The 19196-nt window shown below is 48.3% G+C and overlaps 1 protein-coding gene across 3 annotated transcripts; it reads right to left on the reverse strand.

The window, feature by feature from the left end:
- Positions 1 to 1395: 1395 nt before the first annotated feature.
- On the reverse strand, positions 1396 to 11236 carry LOC102473369 (FXYD domain-containing ion transport regulator 4-like). 3 transcript variants are annotated; one of them, XM_006147670.3, is made up of 9 exons: positions 11068 to 11236; positions 10210 to 10256; positions 9312 to 9369; positions 2845 to 2877; positions 2730 to 2753; positions 1986 to 2060; positions 1873 to 1909; positions 1596 to 1633; positions 1396 to 1521 (listed from the first exon to the last, which is right to left on the reverse strand). In XM_006147670.3, exons 3-9 carry the CDS (start codon positions 9346 to 9348, stop codon positions 1502 to 1504), a joined length of 264 nt encoding a protein of 87 aa, XP_006147732.1. In that variant the 5' UTR covers positions 9349 to 9369; positions 10210 to 10256; positions 11068 to 11236; the 3' UTR covers positions 1396 to 1501. The 3 variants fall into 3 exon arrangements, with proteins under 3 accessions (XP_006147732.1, XP_006147730.1, XP_006147731.1); XM_006147668.3 differs by having other exon boundaries at positions 9312 to 9449; positions 11068 to 11234; XM_006147669.3 differs by having other exon boundaries at positions 9312 to 9497; positions 11068 to 11234.
- Positions 11237 to 19196: the final 7960 nt, after the last annotated feature.

Genomic DNA, 19196 nt, shown 5'->3' on the forward strand with positions numbered 1-19196 from the left:
AGGACCGGGCTGCGATGTCCTCACTGGCCTCAACCTCAGCATCCCATTGCTGTCCACATACTGGCCATTGCAGGTGCATCACCCTCTAGCTTAAAGAGCTGGTGCCTCCCAGGTCTCAGGGACCAGCAGGAGGAGCTGTATCTGATGCTGGCCACCAGGGCATCTGAGGACAGTGCTGGGCCTCCGTCAGGGCCCGAGTTCCATCAAGCACAACCTTGGAACCCTCCCCTCACCCCTTCTAAGACCTGAGCAGATAGACAAACCTCAATTTCCACTTCAGTGCCCCCCATGCTGGTTTCTGACCCAGCCTGAGTCCAGTAACTTGAACCCAGGAAACTCATTCTTGTGGAGGGGTGGCCCCCTGAGTTGCAGTGGGAGCAATGCAGCCTGAGGAACAGCAGACTTGAAGCAGTGCCCAGATGGGATGGCTACCCCGTCAGCCCAGATGCTGGCCTCAGATTGGAATCCTCTTCTTGACAGAGACAAGACATCTGTAACTTCCATCAGGGTGGCAGGAAAGCCAGGCAGAGATAGGAGGCATGGCCACCCTCATACCCTGTGATGCCAGGCCAGTGCCATACCAATTTGGCCTTGTCGGTATAGCATGGGCATGCCAGAACTCAGGTTCCCAAGATGGGCCTAAATGCACTGTGTAGGCTTCTTGGGTGCAGCTCTTCGGGTTTCTCACAATATTGCCTAGAAGGGCTCCCATGCGTAGGTCCGGGGGCTTTAGGGTTTTACTGGAATGGGTCAATGAAGCTACTGCTGGAAACTCAGCAGAGGGGGAGCCTCTGGGGTCACCCTAGGGCAAGGGTCCACAACCCCTGAGGTATCCATCTGTGACCTGTTAAGAACCTGGCTGCACAGACAGTGAGCAGCGGGTGTGAGAACAAAGCTTCCTGTCGCATTATTACAGTCTGAGTTCTGCCTCCTTCCATCAAATGTGGCACTAGATTCTTATAGCTTGAACCCCATTGTTAACTGTATATGTGAGGATCCAGGTTGCATGCTGCTGTATTAAGCAATCCTGCACCCCATCTGTGAAAAAATTATCTTCCATGAGACCGGACCCTGATCCCAATAAGTCGGGGACATGGCCCTAAGGGACACAACATCTTGGGTTTCTGGTCTCCAGGACTTCCACAGTCTCTAGGCATGTGTGGGAATTGTGAGGTAATCTCAAACAGCCATTGTCATGTCTCAGTGAGGTTGGGATCACAGTGGTGCTGTGGAGTGGCACCATGGGACAAGGGGGCTTTCTGGGAACTAGCTTCCAGGCATAGGAGCAGCAGGAAACCACAGGGCCTCCCTGCCCTTCCCCGCCAGAGGCTCACAAGACCACCAGAGTGAGCTGTCTGACTTTTAATTTCTACATCAGCCTTAGCTTCCTGATCAGGAGGGATCAGGGCCACCCAGCCTTGGGAATAGAGACGGTCCCAGAAGGTAAGGTCCCAGTGGAGAGGCAGCAGTGGGCGTGTGCTCCTGGGCGATGTTCTCGTGCTCAGGAGGAGCTGGCAGAGCCTGCAGAGAGGAGGCAGGTCCTCAGTCATGGTCCCTACACAGTCCCCGCCCTCAGCCCCATAGGCTCCTCTCACCTGGAGCAATGAATGGGGTGGCTTTCTCAGCTAAGGGACTGGAGAAAGGAATCAGATGAGTGTCATCTGCCCTCAACTCCTGGTGCTCCTCCCCACCCCCCAGGACAGCTCACTGCTGTTCCAAGGGCACTTGAGGGGCCCTCAGGGCTGATAACCTGAGGACAACAGATCCCTCTGCAAAGCCAGGGGGCAGCCAGGACACTGTCCTTGTGCAAGTCCTTCACCGCCCACCCCAGGTCTGCTCAGCTGGAGAATCTCACAGGAGGGCCTGTCCTACCTGTGCACCTGGTCATGCCTGCACTTGCATTTGCCACCTGCAGAAGAAGAAATGGGTGACCCCCAGCCCGAGCATCCATTCCCTCCTTCCCGCCCAGCCAGCCCACCACTCACTCAGGGCTATAGCAATCCCAGTGATGCCCAGGATCCCTGCGCAGATCATCCCGGCCAGCTGCAGGCTCTCCCAATCTGTGGGTGGGGGCAGCGTGAGCTCAGCCAGTCTGGGGCCATTTCACTCGTGTCCAGGAATTATGAGGGGCTTCAAAAAGTTTGAGAAATGTGCATAGTACAAAAAACTATGCCTGGATTTCTAAAAATGTTTGCCCCAAAATAAACTCATAGTTCAATTCCATTTTCTAAGAACTTCTTAATGTGCTTGGGAGCACCTAGTTGTGCTAGATGCTGCCCCATAGATACACAGGGCTTCTGATCCAGGCCATGAGAGAGAGAGACACCAGTAAATGGCACATCATAGAGTATGTGGGGGGACCAGATACTTAATGAAGAAGAAAGGCAGGCGAGCAGAGAAAGGGGGCTTTGAAGAAAGCTCGGGGAGCTTTCCTGAAAGGTGGCAGTGGAACTGAGGCCCAGAGGAGACCTGGGACTGCAGAGGACCAGAAAGCCTGTGGGACTGGGTCCTGGAGAAGCAGAGGAGAGGAGGAGGAGGGGGATTCGGTGGGAGATGCCGGCCTGCAGCCCAGGCCTCCTGTCCCCTCTGTCAGCCTCCCTGCAGGTCCCACAGATACTCTCCCAAGAAGCAGGTCAATCCCCACTCCACTTTGTCTACACTTCCCAGCTTGTCTGGCAGAGGTCCAAGACAGGCAAGGGTTGGGGGTGGTGGGAGGCCACAGCTCTTACCATAGTAGAAGGTGCTGTCTTTATCTGCAGGAAAGACATAAGAGAATGAGGCTAGAAGGGTGGGGCTTACAGGGCTACATGGGGTCCCAGGGCAGGCATGGGGGGCCTTACTCACCAAACAGGTCATTGGCTTTCAGGGCAGGCAGACCTAGGGGATGAAGCAGAGGAAGGAGAGGTTGATGCTTTGTCAAGTGCCCAGATGAGTCCAGTGCAAAATCCCAACTCAGAGAAGTTTGGGAGTTGACCCAACCCAGAGAGATTTGAGGCTTCCCCAGCTCCAAAGTCAGGATTTTGCTCCCACTCACCCACAGCCCTTCCTAGTCTTCAGGCTAGTGTCTTTCATTTTTTAACTTTTTTTGACTTTTATTTTTTAAAAGAATTATTTAATTTTTTAAATAATTATTTAATTCCATTTGTCATTATTTTTAATTTGACCAGAGAGAGAGAGAGAGAGAGAGAGAGAAAGGCAAAGTGGGAAAGCAAGCTGCTAGGTCTGGGAATTGAACTGCAGTTAGCCATGTGGTAATCCAGTGTCTTTAACCACCTGCCTGCCCTAAGAACTTTTTAATTTTATTTATTATTATTTCTATTTATTATTTTAAAAAAATTTTGGGGGTGCTGCTGGAGCTTCATCTCAGTGGTGTCTGGGCTGGGGACACAGCCTCCTGGGGTGGGGCCCGCAGCAGGCCAGGCCAAGGTTGATGCTGGCCCAGGATGGATCAGACCTATGAGCTACTTAGAATAAATTTTCTGTTCCCTTTTCCAATTCAGTGAATTTAGAAGCCCCTACAGTCCATTCAGTAGTGGTCAATCCAATTTTTCTGAGCTACTTAATGGGTGTACTATGCAGCTGTCGACTGCCAGTGGAACATCCCAAAGTGCTTCTGGACAGGATTCTCTATCTTGTTCCATTCTGCTGTGGAGACTACAGGATTTGGCCTCCATGATCAATGTAGAGAATTCCAATGGATCTGCTAATGAATGAGAATCCTTTCAAGACCCTGAAAAAAGTGATTCAAGAACTCAGTCGCCAATCGTTTGCACTTCCTTGAGTCCTGGTGGTTCAACGGCACTTCTTATGAAACAAGAACTCTCTTGTAATAACTCCCTTGTACTCCAGGTAAAAGTAACAAAGACCACCAAGAATGACTTTCTGCACTTTGAGAATATTACTTGTGTGGATGATGCAGATGCAGATTCTGAAATGGACTCAAAACAGCCAGTCACAGAGGAGAAGAGAATAGAGATCAGATCTTTGAGGAAACTCAGACCAATGCCACCTCAATTATGAGCCTAAATCAGAGAATGGTGTAGAAGTGGCCATGGGAAATGAACAAGACAGCACACCAGAGAGTAGACACGGTGGAGTCAAGTCACCATTGTTGCCATTAGCTCCTCCAACTGAAACACAGAAAATAAGCAAAGAAATGAAGTGGATGGCAGCAAAGAAAAAACAGCCCTCTCCCAGCCCCCTTTTCACTAGGAGATACAAACATTACCATAGAAGAGCAATTAAACTCAATAAATTTATCTTTTCAGGATGATCCAGTCTCCAGTACCAGAATTACCTGGAACTTCATCATCATCTTCATGGGAATTGTCATTTGTAAGCTGTTTTTGGTACAACTTAAATATATACATAGGTGTACAAATACAGGCCACTTAAAGGGAAACTTGCAACTATTCTATTTTTGATTATCAGTTCACAGCTGAAAGCCTATTGCTAATGTTAAGTTTTTTGGGGGGAGATTTTACTTTGATTTTGAAATTTACCTCTATTGCATGAGTTTGGTTTTTTGCACTGTTACCCAAATAACTCTCTATGGAGGATTGGCTAAGTGTTAAACTTTTAAAGGCATTAGATTGAGTTCAGATGAAATTTTTCTAGGTGGAGGTATACATTTGACTAGCTTAAAAAAAAAAGGTGGGCTTCGGTCTCCCTGATCACTGTAGGTGAGCTAATTTATTACGTAGAGTCCTGTTGCTATATAAGACATGGCTTATAAGAGTTGGTGGGGTGACTCTTTCTGCAGGTCCAAGTGCACTTTGGGCACAGATTGAAAGTGGCTAAAATGAGAAAGCTTTCTTGGACGTCAGCCAGAATTTAAATTACACTGATTTTTTTTTTGGGGGGGGGGAGATTTTTGCTATAGGGTGCATGTGCTTGGCAGACCGACAAAGAGAGACAGACACAGAAAGTGAGAAGTCACTCCCCTAGGGGAGATGGCCACACTGCAATCCCTTCTTCTCCATTCTCTCAGGATTTTGGGCATACATGCACATGTGCCTGGCATGACTTTTAAGCCACCAGGTCTGGGACTCAATCCACAAATGACTACGTGAGAGTCCAGTGATGGAACCACTACGCCATCTGTTGGTCCCTAGGCTAATTTTTTTTGTAAAGAATTATTTATTTGACTTTATTTATTTTAATTTGATCAGAGAGGAGGAGGAGGAGAGAGAGTGAGAAAGCAAGCCTCCAGGTCCAGGACTTGACTGGTGGTCGGCCATGTGGGAGTCCTCTGCCCTTAACTACCATGCCACCTGCCGATCCTCCTAGGCTAACTTCTAAACTACCTGCCATGAAGTGTAGCATCCTATGTTGATAATAGACGCAAAGTAGGCTCCTGAATTTTCTATTATAGTTTTAAAATTTGAAGTGTATATTTGCATTGTGTGTGTATACATAGAAATGGTGAAAAGTAATTTGAATTGCTGTTTTCAGTAGTGTTGTGCAATGTTGTTAGAGGGTGGTAAATGATAAAGCTTCTTTTTTTTTTAGAGAGAGTTTTTTGCTATGGGAAGTGTGCTTTCACTGGTGAGACAGAGAGACAGAAAATGAGAGGTCTCAGAGCAGAGAGGATGGCTGCACTACAGTCCCTTCTCCTCCATTCTTCTCTTGGGATTTTGGGTATGTCTGCACACACGCCCGGTATGAATTTTAAGCTGCCAGGTCTGGGACTTGAACTGCTGTCGACCCCATGGGAGTCCAGTGATAAGACCATCTGCTGGTTGCAATGAAAAATTTTTTTTTTTTTAGGAAGAGATTTTTCTCTGAAGGGCATATGTCTCTCCAGAGAGACAGAGTCAGAGAGACAGAAAGCAAGAAATTACTCCCTGGAGGGATGGCCATGTCACAATCCCTTCCCCTTCAGTATTCTCTTGAGATTTTGGGCATGCATGCACATACACCCAGAGTGAGTTTTACGCCACAGACTCTGAACTTGAACCATGGTCGACTACATTGGGAGTCCAGTGATGTGACCATTATGCCATCTGTTAATCTCAGTAAAGTTTTTTTATTTGAACTGTTGCAGGAGTTTTTGATCTCTAGTTAGCTAAATTGATCAATTCTCATAACGTCAGTTTCATCACCTCTGAAATCTGAAAGTAATTGATTGCTGAAAGAGTTCTTTCAGCTTTAAATATTTGATTCTGATTTTGTTTCTGTCCAAACACATTGTCCTATCATGGTCACTAGTAATGTCACCAAAAGTAGGAGTTCTTTGGGCTCTCTTTTGCAGGGCAGGGGCCAATAAATGCCTTGGAAGTAATATGGCAAGATTCTATAAGAAAAATTTTTATAGTATATAGTGTTTGAGTGCGTTAAACATTAACTTTATCATATATCCTTGTTCTTTAAAGTTAATGAGGGAGATTATGGGTGTGTTGCTTTTGTCTCTGTTGATTCATATCTTAAATATGTTTTAGTACTCCTTGGATTCTTAGTTGGTAAGTTGCAAATTTAAAAAAAATCTGTTTTGGTGGTTGTTTTGAGTTTATTGTCATATATATATGAGGATGGGTAGGATGTTTTGAAAAACCACTAGCAGCTCAGGGAACCAGCAGTTAGCGTAATGGCTATGTCACTGGACTCCCACATAGTCGACCGCGGTTCGCGTCCCGGACCCGGTGGCTTAAAACCCACGCCGGGTGCATGTGCGTGCGTGCCCAAGATCCTGAGAGGAGAATGGAGGAGAAGGGATTGCGGTGTGACCATCCCCCCTGGGGGGTGATTTCTTGCTTTCTGTCTCTCTGTCTCTCTCTGTCTGTCTGGCGAGCGCACGTGCCCTATAATGAAAGGCCTCTAAAAAAAAAAAAAAAAGAATGGAAAAAAAGAAAAAAACACTAGCAGCTCAGATAAATCCTTTACTTGGCTGTTGAAATTTATTTTATATATATATATATATATAAAATACAGTTTTGTCTTTGTTTTTCACATAAATTTAGATCTGATGGTGAAGATACATGGTTCTCTAGAAGCATACAAATAGACATGTAAACCTGTATCTCATTGAAGTGTTGTTAGGGAGCATTGATTCTATTAAAAACAATAGAAAATATTGGAGCCTGTAGATGGTATGTTATATGTCTGAAATACGAGTCAGCACACTTGAATAAATAGAGAAGTTTTTTGTCAGGCCAAAAACCTAAATTGCTCAAAGATTTTATAAGCTTAAAGACATAATCTAATTTGCTTATTTATTATTTTTAAAATTATTTAACTTTATTTGCTCACCATTTTACTTTGACTAGAGAGAGAGAGACACAGAGAGAGGAGAGGAAAAGTGAGAAAGCAAGCCACCAGGTCTGAGACTCGAACCATGGTTGGCCATGTGGGAGTGTTCAGCGCCTTAACCACCATGCCACCTGCTGGTCCCCTAATTTTCTTTTTTAGGTCTTTGGTTCAAGATTGTGGTTGAAATTGATTGCTTTTGTTTTTGTCTCATATTTTTGTTTAAGAATTATTTTATTTAACTTTATTTATTTATTTAGTTATTTAATTTATTTATTTATTTATTTATTTTTGGAGAAGTTTTTGCTATAGGGTGCGTGCGCTCGCCAGAAAGAGACAGAGAGACAGATCAACTATATGATGGGGTCCAGCGACATAGTCATTATGCCAACTGCTGGTCCCATATATTTATTTATTTATTTTAATTTGATCAGAGAGGAACAGAGCAAGAGAACGAAAAAGTGAGAAAGCAAGATGCCAGGTCCGGGAATTGAACCATGTGGGATTCCATGTGGGTGCCCTTAACCACCACATCACCTGCTGGTACCCTGTCTCAGATATTTTTTAACTGAGAACTTAAAAAGTTAAGTCAATCTCAAAATGCAAATTCAAGTAAATAATGTATAGATTGGGTAAAGTATAATTAAGCACATGTGCCTGGCATGATTTTCAGGCCACCAGTCTAAGATTTGCTGGAGTCGCTCTTTCAGCTATGTTGCATCTAGCCATCCTAACCTCCACACCACCTGCTGGCCGGGAATGCTTTCCTTTTCCTGTTACAAAAGGTTATAGTTTCCCACAGTTCAGTGATTTGGGAACCACACAGTTGATACAATGCCACATTGTACCCACCTGTCATTTCCTTAGAGTGTTTCTGTGAATTGACATTTAAATGCAAACACATCAACTGCACCTAGGTACCTTAAAAGGTGCTGCCTGCAGATACACTATGGAATACTAGTCAGCCATACAAAACAATGAGACTGGGGCCAGCAGATGGTATAGTGGTTATGTTGGTGGACTCCCACATGGCTGACTGTGGATTGAGCCCTGGACCTGGTGGTTTGAAACTCACATTGGGCACGTGTGCTTGTATTCCCAAATCCTGAGAGGAGAATGGAGGAGAAAGGAATGGGGTGTGGCCATCCTCCATAGGATATGATTTCTCACTTTCTGTCTGTCTCTCTGGTGAGTGCACTTGCCCTATAGCAAACAAAGTCTCTCTCTCAAACAAACAAACAAAGAAACAATGGGACCCCGGCATCTGATAGAAAGTGGATGAATATGGAAGATATGCTGAGTGAAGCAAGCTAGACTATGAAAGAGAGGCATGTGTGTCCCCACTTAATATATACCAAAGGTTGGGCCAGCAGGTTGTTTAGTGGTTACATTACTGGATTCCCACATGGCTGACCACCATTTAAGTCCCACATTGGTGACTTGAAAATCACGCCAGGTGTGTGTATGTGCATACCTAAGATCCTGGGAGGAGAAAGGAGGAGAAGGGGTTGCAGTGTGGCTATCCCCCCCAGGGTGTGATTTTTTACTTAACCTCCCACTGTCTCTCTCTCTTTCTCTCTCTACAGCGAGCACATGTGTTCTATGGCAAACTCCCACCCCCAAATGTGTTTGTGAATATATACACATACATACACATACACACACACACACAAATGTCTGTACTCTATGGCCAAAACAGAAAAACTGGAAGGTATAAAAACATGCAGAGCAACTGTGGGTACTAGAGACAGTGTGGGAGGAGGGTGGGCAATGGGGGCCTGGAGGGAGGGACTCAAGGGGAGAAAAAGAAGCAAAACATTTAATAGACACAAAAATGGAAAATTATCTGCTGATGTGTATGGTAATGTCTTTGGACTAATATTCAGTATATTCATGCTGGTAAAATTCATTTTGTATGCTGTAAAGATATGCAATGAGTAAATGTAAAACAATAAGAAAATAAAGAAAGGAAAAGGGGAAAAAAAGAAAAGAAGGTGCTGTCTGCTCTTCCCTTTCTTGGAGATGGGTGAAGGGAGGAGGGCCCACCGAGGGGCTGAGGAACTCACCAGCCAGCAGGAGAAGGGCCCTGGTCACTCTCTCCATGACGCAGCTCACAGGGCGACACTACAGGGCAGAGACAGGTGGGCGTCTGCTGTCCACGACCACCTCAGACTCAGCTCACTCAGGCAGCAGGAGGGGCAGGGCTGGAGACAGTCGGGGTGCAGAACCCGGCTGTGATTGTCATGGCCCCGCTGGAAAGTGGGCACTTTGTTTTCTCATTGGGAGAGGACAGTAGTAACTGCCCAGGAGGTCGGCGGAGCGAGCTCTGCTAGTTCAGGCCCAGCAGCTCCTGCTTGCAGTCAGCGCCACAGGAGGCCTGGCCGAAATCTTTAGGAAGCCTCACCCAGGAAGACATCCCGTTATCTCTTTCACTGGAGGACAGCGACGCTCGGAGGCTGCAGTCAGATGCCCCAGGCCAGGCCCTACTCTGCTAAGTCCGGGTGTCATAACCCCACACAAAGAGCGCTGATGTGGTGGTTATCAGGCCCAGGGTGTTGTTCACTGAGGTAGGTCCTGGGCTGGCCGGAGTCTGGCCAGAATCCAGGCTGAATTGCCGAGTGCTCCACACGGGCACTCAGAGCCCAGCACCCAGGGCTGAAGGATGACAGGCTCATAGCCCATAGCAGTGGGAATCCTGGCCCCGGCCTCAGTCATACCCAGGAATGCTGCTCCAGGTGCCCCAGGTCCCACTCTGAGTGTAGGCAAGTACGGGCTGGAAACCCGGGGTAAGCGTCGCTGCTCCTGTACTTGCCCCTGGGCTGGCTGCGCCCTTGGTATCAGACCCTCCCAGCTTCTGCGTCTGGTTGCACACGGCAGGGCAGTGCCCTGAGAGCAGCACCGAGGCCAGTGTGATAGCATTGTGCCAGCTCTGGCTCCTAAGGTCATGAGTCCAGGCACACTTACCAGCCGTGTGTCTCCACAGTCCCTTCACTTGTCTGTTCTTCCGTGTCCTGTGCAGAGGGGATAACCATAATGGAGACCTCACAGGTGACGACAGTGGGGAATTCAATAAACTATTTCTGTTAAGTCTAGGAAGCATGCCTTGCACAGGGTAAGCAGTAAGAGCCTGTTCTGATACCACACACACACGCACGAGTCCTGTACCTAGGAGGGGAAGGGGCGATCCTTCTGGGGTTGTGGGCCATTGGCTTCCCCAGGAGGCCTTCCTTTGTCTCTCCCAACTCTCCCCTCACAGCACCCTGGACCTCTAGGCTTAGGAGGGTCCCAGCTGCATTCCAGATATTTTTTAACCAAAAGTTGTCTTCTGGGACCTGCAGGTGGCATAATGGGTACATTGCTGGATTCCCACATGGTCAACTGTGGTTTGAGTCCCTGATCTGGTGGCTTAAAACTTACATCAGGTGCATGTATTTGTGTGCCCAAAATCCTGAGAGGAGACTGGAGGAGAAGGGAGTGTAGTGTGGCCATCTCCCTAGGGGGGAATTTCTTGCTTTCTGTTTCTCTGTCTCTTGTGAGCACACAGACCCTATAGCAAAAATTTCTCTAAAGAAAAAAAAAGTTGGCCTCTGTTTCCTCCAGTCACCAACTCACTGGTATGTGACACAGGTCACAAAGCAGGAAGCCATGGTCCTTGGGAAGCTACTGCAGGCCTTTCTGCCCTCAGTGCCCCCAAACAGGCCCCCATTATGCAGAATCCTCTGGTACCCCCCCTTCCTCAGAGAGGTCCCTGGGCCACCCCCTTACCCCTAGCAGCCCCAGAATCCTAGCAGATGCCTACTCACTGCTCACCTGGGCACTCACCTGAGCCTGGTGTAGACAGCAGGTCTGAGGAAGGTGTGGGGCTGAGGACCGCCCAGGTTGGTTCCAGCCATTTAAACCCAGTGGCCCCACCCAGGGCAAGAACACCTGAGGGCTGGAGGGAACTGGTCAGACTCCTGGAGCCTCCCGCAGCTCCCCTCCCCACTGTGCTCTTAAGGTGACAGCTCACCTGCCACACCAGGGCCCAGTGGAACTCTGGGTCCCGGGCCTGTTTCTAGCAGAAACCTAGGGGGAGGGATGTGTGGGGCCTCAGGAGAGGCTTTCAGCCTCAGTAGCTCACCTCAATCCTGAAAGGGGCCTGGATAGGCGCTGGAGTGGGCCTAACCCAGGTGTCTCTGGGTTCTGGGACTTCTGTGTGGAGGTGCTCTGGGGACTGCAGACCAGGAGTTGGCAACTGGTTTTCACGCTCTGTTTGCTCAGTGTCCCCGTGCATTTATTTGGACTGGGTGTCCATTGAGATGGAGGGTAGGGGACTTGGGTTCGCTCACCCTCTGACCAGACTCTGCCACTCACTTTCCAACCCCCCCAGGTGAGGGCCTGGGCTTCCTGTCCATGTCACAGCTGGGGGAGAAGAGCCAGGTTGAGGCCTGAGTTGCCTTCCTCTGCAGACCCCAAGTCTGCCTTGTCAGCTTCTGCCAAATTTCTCCCCCTGCATGTCTCTGGATGGTCCCAAGCTTCTCTATTTAGCTGCCCCCCCCCCTCTAGCTTTTTCATTTTCTTTTCTTTTTGACAGTCTTGCCACCATCCTCCTTCCTCAACCTCCCCGCTGAGTACAGGCATGTGCCACTACACCTGGCTCTTTCAGACAAGGTTTCGCCATGTAGCCCAGGTCAGTCCTGAGCTCCCGTTCCACCTGCCTCAGCCTCCCATCTTCTGTCAGAGGGGTACAGGTGTCCCACATCGTGCCTGGACTTCAAGTTGGACCTGGAATTGAACCTCTACCTCCCACATGGTCCCAAACCCTCACAGCAGCAGCACCACCATGGTTGGACCTCCAATTCTTTTCCAAATGTGGGATGCTTGGGCTTGACCAGACAGCAAATGGAGATGACTGACAAGAACTGGGGTGTCTGGCCTGGACTTACTGTGGAGGGTGCCCCCTGCAGAGATTTTCAGGGCTACCTTGAAGAAGACCACCTGCTGGAGACAGGCAGGAGGGACACTGTCCTGCTGACTGGCCTTTCTGTGACCACCACACCCACATCTTGTTCAGTCTCCAGGCTTCTGGGTGTGAGCAGGAGTGTGTGTGTGTGCATGCGTGCAGATCTCTCAAAATAGACAGTCCTAAGTTGAACCATTGGACGTCAGGCACCATCTAGATACAAAGTCTTTAAATTTTTTACAAGATTCATGGTCACTGCATGGGCTGGGTTTACTACCCAAGAAGATAAGTTCATCAGCTTAGAAGCTGGCTCTGCACCACGTGAAGCTGGTCACGCAGTGCTGGGCCAGCCCCTGGGTCCTCTCAGTGGAAGACAGTGCTCAGGCGTGGCGCCCCCTGTGGGCGAGCAGGGGATGCATTGTTGTGCTTGCAGAAGTCACACAGACTGGGCTCCTAATTTCTGGTTCTACCCCAGCCTCAACCTGTCCTCTTCTGTAGACGGGTGCCAGTGCCACCTGGCTTAAGTGAGGTTTCTTTGCACTTATTAAAAGTGGTGACATCTCACAGCAATAGGGTGTGAGAGCAGTGGATGGATCCCAGACGCTGTAGGATGGAGGTAAAAGAACTAGGGCCTTCCAGAGAAGTGGAGCAGACAGTCCTTTCTGGACACCTTCCAAAACAAAAGTGGTGCTGGGGGACTCAGAGGGTCCCTTCCCTACAAATGCCTGTTTTCTCGCTGTTCGTTCCCTCTGTAGCCTGCTGGGCAGAACTCAGCTGGGAAGGCTGAAAACATGGCCTGAGCATCGGCTCTGCACACAGAGCAGTGTGGCTGCATGCAAGGCCTCTTCTCTGGAAATTTCCCTCCGGGTATGTGAGTGTCCCTTCTCCAGGCCGAGGAGGTTCCTATGCGTGTGTCAGGCTATGTGGGAACTCAGCAGCTCTGGTGACCGAGCCCTGGGCACATGCCGTCCCGGAGCCGGAGCGGAGCGATCAGAGGTAGATGTAGTCCTCACAGCCATTCAAACCGGTCGCTCATGTCCCAGCTGGACGCATGAGGGCACAAGAGGGTGAGTCATTGCCCCGGTGCGCACAGCACGGAACCCCAGCCTGGATCGGACTCCTGAATCCCGAGGCCCAGGAGCTCTCTCCCACCCTACCCTGCCTGATTGGAGTGGTCGGGCACACACGTGCGGGGGCTGAGCCTGGACGGTCCCCTCCGCTTGCCGCCTGGGCGTGGCCAGCAGACGGGGAGCCCGCTGCTCCTGGGGTCTGGAATGGGCGGGATAGGCCCGACCCCGAAGGTCCCCGGCAGGGCGGAGGAGGACTGCCCTCCGAGGCCTCTCTCCCAGCGGTCTGGAAAGAACGCCTGGGCCCCTGCCTCCGGTGGCCCGCTCTCCTCCGGTCCGCAGCGTCCCCGGAGCTGGGCTCGGTTCTCTCCCAGCGGCGACCCCACCTGGCCCTAGGGGGTACCTTCCTAGAGGGCACCGCAGTGGGTGGGGTTTTGTGCCCGAGGAGTTCCCGCTTCTCTGTGACGGATCCGCGCCAGGCGCAGTCGTGCCGCGCACGCGCAGCCTTTCCCCGCGCTGCTCCAGTCAAGTCCCGCTTCTATCCTCGAGGTCGGGAGTTTGAGCGTCCGCTGGGTACTGCGGCTGGACGGTGCTCGGTGCCCGGGACCTCGGGGGTCGTGAGGGCAGCTGGTGTGGGGGAGCACAGCCGGCCTCGGAGCGGCGAAGGCGAGGCCCAGCGGCCTCGGCCTGGGAGAATTTATAGCTGGAGAGAGGTAGGGGGCAATACCCAGACCGTTTGCGTTTCAGGACGCACCTGGGGGACTGCCGAGGAGGCGAGGATGCGGACCTGCTTGGGGAGAAGCCGAATGCATTCACAGGACCGAGACGCCAGGGTCCTCACGCCGCCCCTTCCTCACCGAGAGCTACTTCCCCACCGAGAGCTACTTTCCGCGGGGTCCTCAGTGCCCCCATCCTCTTCGCAATAGGACTTCTCATCTCTGGGGCACATTCCCTCACTTCCTGCAGGTCCTTCATAGGCAACTACTGCTAAGAGTTGGGGCGCCAACTTTAGTCCCCAAACTATTTCTGAACTTCCCATTTCTGGGCTCCCTTACCTGTCGGGTTGCACGGGCTCTTCCAAAGCGGATTCAGTGCAGGTTGACTAGTGTGTATGTGTGTGTGTCCTCCCTCGAGGACAGGGGCAGTGCACTGTGGAGCTCCAAGATCAGGACGCTTCCCACAGTTGGCCTAGCTCGCACCCAAAGGAACGTCAGGCGGCTTGCCTCTTCCTGCTCCTTTGTATGTCCCTATTCGGTCCTTTTTCCCCATCCAATCCTCATCGCTCTCTTGAACCACTGAGTCCCCAGATACATGTGCATGCATGCCCAAAATCCTGAGAAGAATGGAGAAGAATGCCTAGTTCAGTAGCTCCTTGGGTTAAGAAGCCACCCTTCAGGCCCACCAGCCTCCTCGCATGTGCTGGCAGGGCCCTATCTCGCTGAAGCCCTCCTCACAGGTGTTGGTGCATCTGCCCTCACCATTCAGCTGCCCTACTTCCTGAGCTGTGACTGCAGGTACTCACACTTCCTCTTGCCCTTAGAGACCTGGCACACAGCAGGTGTTCAGTGGGAACTGGGTGTTCCTGGATGTGTGAATTAACCACAAGCACTCCTCACTTAATGATCTAGTTACATTCCTAAGACTAGATTGATAAATGACTTGGTGAGTAATCAAGAAGTTTAAAGGCGAACGTCATGTAGTGTGTTCTGGTGCTAGAGGGTGTGTATTTTTGGAGGGAAAGTGAGAAATCACCCCCTGGGGAGATGGCCACTGCTACAATCCCTTTTCCATTCTCCTCTCTGGAATTTGGGCACACACGCACATGCGCCCCATGTGATTTTTCAGGCCAGAGGGTTTGGGACTCCAGGGGTGGAGTCAGCCATGTGTGATCCAGCTCCCTCATCACCAGGCCACCTACTGGGCCAGGGTATGTATTTTTCAATAGCTATCATGAGACACCACACTAGAGTAATGTATTGCAGTTCTATCTATATAAAAAGCATACATTAGTTAAGCTCCAGAAAGAGACAAGACACAGCACAATACTATAAATCTAGTGTAGTTTTAAAAATTTATTTGGAATATTACTATGGGTACATCATAAAGTACAAATTTATAAACAAAGTATGTAGTCGTGCTTGATTCCAAAATCTTCATGTCCTGAATGTTAATTGACTGAAAGGAGACACAGGGTGAGAAAGGGGATTCCCAAGATTCACACAGAATGAGAAAGGAAAGTCCCTGTATTAGAGACCTGGTTGTTAACAGGTAGGTCATTAAGTGAGGACTGGCTGTACCAGATACGATGATTAATGAATTACTGAGTAATAGATGCATATACTACTGGATGGATAATTAGGTCTTCACAAGTCCTCTCCTTAGCATCCTCTTATCTCTCTCCTCAGGTCTAAATCTCCAGTCCCTTGCTTGCCTCCTTCCTCCTTCAGATGTTTCATGTGCTGCTAAACTCAACACTTTTTGGGTTCAGTTTGCAATAGGGCATAAGCATTCACCAGGAGGCAGAGAAAGAGGGGGAAGTGAGAAATCACCCCCATAGTCTTTTTTTCCATTCTCTTCTCCAGATTTTGGGCACATATACACGTCCCTGGCATGTTTTTAAGCCATTGGGTCTGGACTTGAATTGTACAGTAGGCTATCTGGGATCCAGCTAGTTTAACTTCTGTGCTACCTGCTGGTTCCCTAAAACTCAACACTTACTGTCGGACCTGCCGACGGCGAACAGTTCCTGAGTTGGGGGGTGAGAATTAAAGAAAGACAAGAAGACAGGATAGAAATGGGAGGACTGCCAGTCAATACTGGTCAGCACCGAATGTACTTTATTGCTAGTGTTTATACACACTCCAGAGACTTCCGTGATATAAAGTTTTAAGTCCTTACTGAATTTATCAGGTTGTTATAACAATACTTTGGAACATTCAGTTCAAAACAATCCCAAGACATTCTGCTCATAACAATCCAGCCACCCAAGGCCATGTCTGGAGAAAGACCCTGGTCCTATTCTGGTGGTCACGTCCTGCATATTCCTCATGTCTCCTCTTTGGCTCCCCACAACTTACAAGCACTTGAGCTCCTAAACTACCACTCGATTGTCCATTCTTGTCCCTTCTACTTCCTGAATATCTTTATGACTCATTTCTTTCTATCCTCTGAAACACAAATGACAAGCTCTAGCATTCTAGGCCCTGCTAGAACCATCTTTTCTGTTACTTTCCCTGGGCTCTCTCCCATGGTGATTAAGCTCCAACGAAGATCAGTAACCCTACAACCACTAAGTTCCTTGAAACCTTTCCAAGGTCTCCAAAAGTGCCCTTTTCTCTGCTGGAGGCACTCCTCTTTCCCATGTCTGTGTAATGGTCTTTGAATGTTTGCTCTTGTACAGCTATGCAGCTACTTAAATTTTTTTCTCTCATAGGGTATGTATGCCAGAGAGGTAGAGAGGGAAAGTGAGAAATTGCCCTCCAGAGGGGATGGCCATGCCTCAATCCCTTCTCTTCCATACTCCTCTCAGGTCTTGGGCTCATACATATATGTGCCTGGAGTGATTTTCAAGCCACTGGGCCTGGGACTTGAATGGCAGCCAGCCAAGTTGGAGTCCAGCTGCCTTAGCCATCACACCACCTATTGGCCCAGCTATTTAAAATTTCTCATCATAAACCTAAGTAGTTGCAAAATTTCAGATGTTTTGATTTTTTTTTAAGGCAAATTTTTGCTATAGAATGCATATATTCGCCAGAGAGAGAAACAGAGAGATAGAAAGCAAGAAATCACCCCCTAGAGGGGATGGCCATGCCACAGTCCCTTCTCCTCCATTCTTTTCTCGAGATTTTGGGCATGCATGCACATGCGCCTGGTGTGAGTTTTAAGCCACCAGGTTCAGGATCTGAGCTGTGGCTGACTATGTAGGAATTCTGTGACATAATCATTACTCCATCTGCTGGTCCCTGTTTTGATATTTTAAAGTAAAATGATTACACAACTCTTAATACTATATAGCCAGTGGACTCTGAACATACTATTTTCTTTCCTTTTTTTTTTTTTTTTTTTGAGATTTTTGTTATAGGGCATGTTTGCTCCCTGAAGAGACAGAAAGAGAAATAACTCCCAGGGAGAATGGCCATGCTACAATCCCTTCTCCATTCTCCTCTTGGGATTTTGGGTATGCATGTACATGTGCCCAGTGTGAGTTTTAAGCCATCAGGTCCGGGACTCGAACTGTGGTTGACTATGTGGTCAATGTGGGAATCCAGCGACATAACCATTATGCCATCTGCTAGTCCCCATACTATTTTGATTCTTATCATAAATCCACTTGAGGATTTGTCAACAACTCTCATTTAACATGTTTATTCCACAGGGACTTTTAAAAAATTTTCACTGTTGTCATAATCTGATTATTTTATCTTTCATCCACGGAACTTAATGTAATATATTTGTATTCTTTTATTGCCCACCCCTCCTAGCCTTGAAACGGCCCTCCCCCTTTTTTTGTCTTTAGCACAGCATATGTCACCCACAGGTAATTCTCACAACTACCTTGCAAGGGCAGACTCTTCACCGCAATTTTAGTGTGAGGGAATGAGGTGCAGAGACGTTAACCAATGTGCCAGCATCACACAGCTGGAAGTGGCTGCCTGGTCCCAGAACCAGCTGGTAATGAGTCCTTACGTAAAACTGCATGTGCTTTATTTATAATGGGACTTAAAAACAGAAATAATGAGATACAACTCATTGACCTTATAATTTGCCCATTTGAAAAATTGGGCACACAAGTGTATATAGATATCTGGCAGACATTCTTGAAATGAGAGCTGCTGATTTGAGATAAGAAACCCTTTTCCTGAATTATGGGGAATAAGTGGCTATTTCATTGATTTTTAGTTATTTTTATTTTTTTAAATTTGCAAGAGGGTATGTGTACTCACTGGAGAGAGACAGAGAGGGAGGGGAAAACACAACTTGTGTGGAATGGTCATGTTGTAATTCATTCTCCGTCTCCATCCCATTGGGATTTTGGGCATGTACACATATGTGCCTGGAGTGTTTCCCAAGCTGCTGGGGCCAGGATATTTGAACTGTGTGGTAGGCCATGTGTATTCCAGCTTCATCAACCACCAGGCCACAGGGCTGGCCCTGTTTTTAGTATTTTCACAAAGTTTGTACATATTACCTGAAAATGTGTTTTTCTTTAGTGTTTGCGTGTGTGAATTTTATGCAGATGCTAATATTTATTCTGTCAATTTCTGGAGTCCCAGTTATTAAAAAGTTGGCATCACTGTTCATGTACCATATATGCTGTTTTTTTTTTTTTTTGAGAGGTTTTCACTATAGGGGGCATGTGGTTGCCAGACAGACAGAGAGAGACACAGAGACAGAAAGCAAGAAATCACCCCCCAGGGGGGATGGTCACGCTGCAATCCCTTCTCCTCCATTCTCCTCTCAGGATCTTGGGCACGCACACACACCCGGCATGAGTTTTAAGACACTGGGTCCGGGACGTGAACCGCGGTGGACTACGTGGGAGTGCAGCAACATAGCCATTACGCTAACTGCTGGTTCCCATATATGCTGTTTTTCTTCTTGAATGTGTTATGCTTTGATTTTATAACTTTGAAAAGTTTTTATTCTAATATAATTACTTGGTATGTATTAGTATTTATTGATTCAATATATATCCTGAGTCTCACTACAGTTTCAGAATAGATCAGGCTCTGGGGGTTCCAAAGAGGGTAATACTAAGTTCCTGCCTGAAATGGCTGACATCATCGTGGGGGCAACAAGTTGGAAAAGCAAACAGCTGATTTCATATTTCAAGTATTCGAGTATGGCTGTAGAGAGTGAGTAGGGGAGAGGCAGTCTTCTTGGGTTTGGTTCAGAGTTCATCAATGACAGAAACAGGTTTGTAAGCCACAGTCATAAATGTC

Source organism: Tupaia chinensis, unplaced genomic scaffold, assembly GCF_000334495.1.
Source record: "Tupaia chinensis unplaced genomic scaffold, TupChi_1.0 Scaffold000217_1, whole genome shotgun sequence".
Lineage (NCBI taxonomy): Eukaryota > Metazoa > Chordata > Mammalia > Scandentia > Tupaiidae > Tupaia > Tupaia belangeri.